The sequence below is a fragment of the Hippocampus comes genome, unplaced genomic scaffold, assembly GCF_001891065.2.
Source record: "Hippocampus comes isolate QL1 unplaced genomic scaffold, H_comes_QL1_v1.1 scaffold610, whole genome shotgun sequence".
Lineage (NCBI taxonomy): Eukaryota > Metazoa > Chordata > Actinopteri > Syngnathiformes > Syngnathidae > Hippocampus > Hippocampus comes.
The window spans coordinates 6559-10767 of record NW_017805377.1 but is presented as its reverse complement, the minus strand read 5'-3'; the positions used below and the strand labels follow the sequence as shown (position 1 = coordinate 10767).

Sequence of the window (4209 nt, the reverse complement as noted above, 5' to 3'; positions counted from 1 at the left end):
TCTTTTTTTTTTTTTTTGGAAAGCAGGAAAAACGTGAGCAAATTTTGATTCCATTTTGTTTATAAATGAATGTTTTATGTTCGTTAATTCAAAATAAATCTGTTTAACGAAGGATTTAGCCGATTTTTAGCAGAGGTCGCCAGCATCCTGAGGAGATGTTTGGGGCAAAATAGGATTTAAGCTGTTATATTAAGACACATCAAATAAAGAAGAATTGGCGCCTCACCAAACTTGAGCTTCCATGCTTGGAACTCCAGATCCTCCAGAGAGATGCTCGCACAGCTGGCCACAGCCAGAAAGGCAACAGCAAGCAGCAGATTCATCCTGTCTGATCTTTGAGAAAAAAGAAAAAGTTTTTTTTTTTTTTTTTTTCCTCAAGCTGCGACAGCTTCCCTGTTGCATCACAATTTGGAAACGATTCTATTCGTGCAGGGGTCAATGCGCCGCGGGCACCAGGTTGCCTCCAAACACCACGTCAGTCGCCCATGCACCTTTCTCTAAAAACGTTCTACAAGTGAAATGTCAACTCCCAACATCAGAAAAATAATTAAATCATTGTCGTTACTTGTTGCAAATGCTCTGATACCACTTTTTTTTTTTTTAGAACTACAAATATTTCAGTACTTGCCAATACCAATACTGTCCAACACTTTTTACAGCAAAAAACGTACTTTGTATTCCGACTGGCATTTTAACATACAACTGTATGTTTTTTAGTTGAAGTCAAACGCTTCACTTGAATATAGCCTAGAACACAAGGCAATGAAATGTCAAAATAAAACAGTTTGCTGGAGAGCCAGAAGGCTTCTTTTTTTTACTCGACGTGCCACGCCGCGGTGTATTGCCCGCGTGATGGGAAAAACTCACTGCTTGCAGGGTGGCCTACGGCCACAACGCGCGGGAGCAAGCGCAGTTCATCATCCATTTTACAGAGTATGCTTTGCGGTCGCTCCTGCAAAGTGGACGCTGAACTTCACGGGGGGGTTGACGGGGGTGGCGGCGAGTTGCAGCGGTCTGGCAAGCATCAAGTGTTGTCATCCGTGTTTAAATTCATGTATGTCCGCACCCGCTTCATGTCAGGCTCGTAAAAAGGTATCGGTTTCATCGTATTGAATACCATTAATTCATAAAAAGATTTCTTTTGTTCCAAAAGCTCCCCAGACTCCCTCGACAAGAAACGCCATCAATTAAAATCAAAATTTGGAATCGTCTTAGGTTCATTTCATCTCTGCGATTGACAGCACAGAATGTATTTGCATTGTTTGTGTGTTCTTGATGGAGCTGCTTACCTGCCTCGGTGTTCTGCCGTCGGTGTGCGTTGCGTGCCTGTGTGTGTGTCGCGGGTAACCACTTGTGGGTGATGCAATGCCCGATCTCAGATCTTTCTCTTATATAGCTCGCTCCATGTATGACCTGCAATGTGTCCAATCAGGTGGCTGTCAGCAGCAATCATTGAAATGGGGAAATGATCAATCTTGTGTGTTTTTATTTAAAAAAAAAAAAAAGGGTTTTTTTTTTTTTTTTTTTTTTTTTACAACTTCCATCGCAAGACAACACTGAAATGTTTAATATGTCAGAATATTACATTTCATAAATTATCCCGGATCTGGGCTGTATTTTCGATTTTCAGCCCATGAATGACAAGGTTACGTTGTCATTAAACTGCATATGTGAGGCATGTATGGCTTTGAAATGAGTGTCCCAATTCGTCACTGTGGCAGTATTGTAAAAGCACTCACAAGTTTCTTCACACGAGTGGAACAATTGTGCTTGTGTTCGGCGTCCTTCTTTTTGTTGCCAAGTACACACTTTACATTTACTCAACACTTCAACCAAAGAAGAACAACGTCAGAAAGTTTACCTGTTCTTGACCAGCCAGTAGTCACGTCCATTGTCGGTGCCGTAACCTACAGCCAGCACTCCGTGGTTCAACTTAGAGCTGCTGCACGCTGGCTCATCGTAGACGCCTGTCAACAATTGCAAAAAAAAAAATCTCAGATCGAAGTTTCTTTCTTTCTTCTTTATTTATTTATTTATTTTTTAGATCACTTCGATCGCACTAATGTCTGTCACCTGATTCGTAGAGCTGGAAGGACTCATGTGAAGCATCAATGACAACAGACACAGGTCCGACTGTAGCCACCGCCTGCTTCAGGGCGCGTTCGTCGCCGGTTTTCACGTTGACGTAACCTGTGCATGTGGCACCGATGTCGACTGGGTTGTAGCGGCACTTTCCATCCTATTTTGGAGAAGGAACAAATGACGACTGGACACAGCACAAAGTTCACCAACTCAATCGGTTGTCCCGAAGCTGACAAGAGACAATTTGTTGACAATCAAATCTAAAACATCCAGCATTTTTTTTTTCTCCGCTTATCTGGATTCAGGTTGTGGGAAAGGTACAGGCAACAAAATCCTGGCTCTCCTGTTCCATCTGTGAAACTGGCTAAAGTAGCTGCCTGTCACTATGTGCACTGTAAGACAGTGGTCCCCAACCCCCGGGCCGCGGACCGGTACCGGTCAATGGGTTTTGTGGTACCGGGCCGCGCAGAAAGAATAAAGAACTTACATTACTTCCGTTTTATTTATTTTGGAATCTGAAAGATGTTTTATTTTGAAAAATGGACATTCCTCGGGTCATCATTCGTGTTTATTATTATGTTTCAAAAAGACCAAAGTTTTCATGCAGGTCATATATTATTTTGTCGTATTTATCCGTCTCACTTTCAAGGCCGGTCCCTGAAATTATTGTCTGACATTAAACCGGTCCGTGGGGCGAAAAAGGTTGGGGACCACTGCTGTCAGAGACAATTTCGGTTTACCCGAGCCTCATAAGGATAGGACTTCTCTGTGTTGATTCCCCCGTTTTTCTGGATGTACTTGAAGGCGTAATCCATGAGCCCTCCCTTGCAGCCCTTGTTGCCGAAGTGGCCAGAGCAGTCCACCAACTGCTGCTCGCTCAGAGACACCAGCTTACCCGTCTTCTTGAAGGTCTGGCCCTCCAAAGAGCCCGTCTGGGCAAGGCGGAAAACATTGAAGAGTAAAGTTCATCATCAATGAGGCGACACAAGGGAATACGGGAGGCACCGCACGTACTGCGCTGAAGGCCCAACAGGAATTGCACGCCCTCTGCTCCTTGACCTCGGTGACGTAGCCCATGCTTCTCCAGTCCACAGTCTGTGGTAGGTCAGCTCCGAGGGTCAATGGCAGGAACGTGGAACCGCCCCGCGGCGCAGAAGCGTTAAAGGGCAGCAGATTTCCCCGGGAAAACAACTGCTTGTACTCCTTGTTTTCCTAATCAGGGCAGACACTCTTAGCGGTCTCGACATTTCGTTGTAAGAATTCAGTCAAGACAACGCTGGAGTTGAAACGGCGAGTTGGTTTTCTTACCAGATCGGCAAAGAAGGTCATGCCGAGGCGGTAGGACTTCATGCCTTGATCGGCCATGATGTTGTGCACGAGCACCAGTCTTCGGTTGTTCAACCAGATGGTCTTGCGGTCAGACTCTTCTGACGGAGAGCTGTAGGACTTCCCTGTCAATCAGAACAGGAAAATGATGAATTCTGCCACGCCCTTGAAAAACATGGCTAGTTTGATACAGCAGCCTCTTGGAATTTGATGTTGTTGCGCATGAGGAAGGTGTTCAACTGTTGCTTTGTCCTGATTTCAAATTAAAGGCAAAGAGAAATTACGTTACCCTGGTACTGGTTTTTAACAGTAAATGTTGGAAAAGTTCAGGTGATAATTTCCTGTTGTTATTCTATTTTACAATTTTCACTGAAAAAAAAAAAACATACATAATTTCCCTACTGAAATAATGGCCAGTCTTTTTTTTTTGCGGGGGGGGGGGCAGGATAAGCGTGAGCAAATTTTGATTCTATTTTGTTTATAAATGAATGTTTTATGTTCGTTCATTCGAAATAAATCTGTTTAATGAAGGATTTATCCGATTTTAGCAGAGGTCGCCAGCATCCTGAGGAGATTTTTGGGGCAAAATAGGATTTAGGCTGTTCTATTAAGATACATCAAATAAAGACGAATTGGCACCTCACCAAACTTGAGCTTCCATGCGTGGAACTCCAGATCCTCCAGAGAGATGCTCGCACAGCTGGCCACAGCCAGAAAGGCAACAGCAAGCAGCAGATTCATCCTGTCTGATCTTTGAGAAAAAAGAAAAAGTTTTTTTTTTTTTTTTTTCTTCACGCTGCG

General features: G+C 43.8%; 3 protein-coding genes across 5 annotated transcripts in view; all 3 read right to left on the bottom strand.

Moving 5' to 3' along the window:
• Positions 1 to 1356, bottom strand: part of LOC109517148 (cathepsin L1-like) — an 8149-nt gene extending 6793 nt beyond the window's left edge. For 2 of the 3 annotated variants that reach the window (XM_019872116.1, XM_019872118.1), the window contains exons 1-2: positions 1290 to 1356; positions 227 to 328 (exon numbers count right to left, since the gene is read on the bottom strand). In XM_019872116.1, the coding sequence (XP_019727675.1) occupies positions 227 to 323 (97 nt within the window). In that variant the 5' untranslated portion in view covers positions 324 to 328; positions 1290 to 1356. Of the gene's footprint in view, positions 1 to 226; positions 334 to 1289 lie in introns of those variants that run through there. The other variant, XM_019872117.1, reaches the window with a different exon arrangement.
• The window catches only part of LOC109517147 (cathepsin L1-like), a 16863-nt gene extending 15497 nt beyond the window's left edge, over positions 1 to 1366 (bottom strand). Inside the window, exon 1 of the mRNA XM_019872115.1 lies at positions 1290 to 1366. The gene's annotated coding sequence lies outside the window, so the exon portion shown is untranslated. The remainder of the gene's footprint in view (positions 1 to 1289) is intronic.
• A 672-nt stretch (positions 1367 to 2038) lies between these two features.
• On the bottom strand, positions 2039 to 4153 carry LOC109517149 (cathepsin L-like). The gene is made up of 5 exons (XM_019872119.1): positions 4053 to 4153; positions 3391 to 3533; positions 3097 to 3294; positions 2823 to 3014; positions 2039 to 2239 (listed from the first exon to the last, which is right to left on the bottom strand). The coding sequence occupies exons 1-5, from the start codon at positions 4147 to 4149 to the stop codon at positions 2060 to 2062; spliced, it is 810 nt and encodes a 269-aa protein (XP_019727678.1). The 5' UTR covers positions 4150 to 4153; the 3' UTR covers positions 2039 to 2059.
• Positions 4154 to 4209: the final 56 nt, after the last annotated feature.

Excerpts from the sequence above, each read along its gene's own strand:
- LOC109517149 (XM_019872119.1), bottom strand. The coding sequence starts at position 4,149 with ATGAATCTGCTGCTTGCTGTTGCCTTTCTGGCTGTGGCCAGCTGTGCG. Across the intron at positions 3,534-4,052 it reads CGCATGGAAGCTCAAGTTTG|GGAAGTCCTACAGCTCTCCG; the intron begins GTGAGGTGCCAA and ends TCTGATTGACAG. Across the intron at positions 3,015-3,096 it reads CCTGTTGGGCCTTCAGCGCA|ACGGGCTCTTTGGAGGGCCA; the intron begins GTACGTGCGGTG and ends CGCCTTGCCCAG.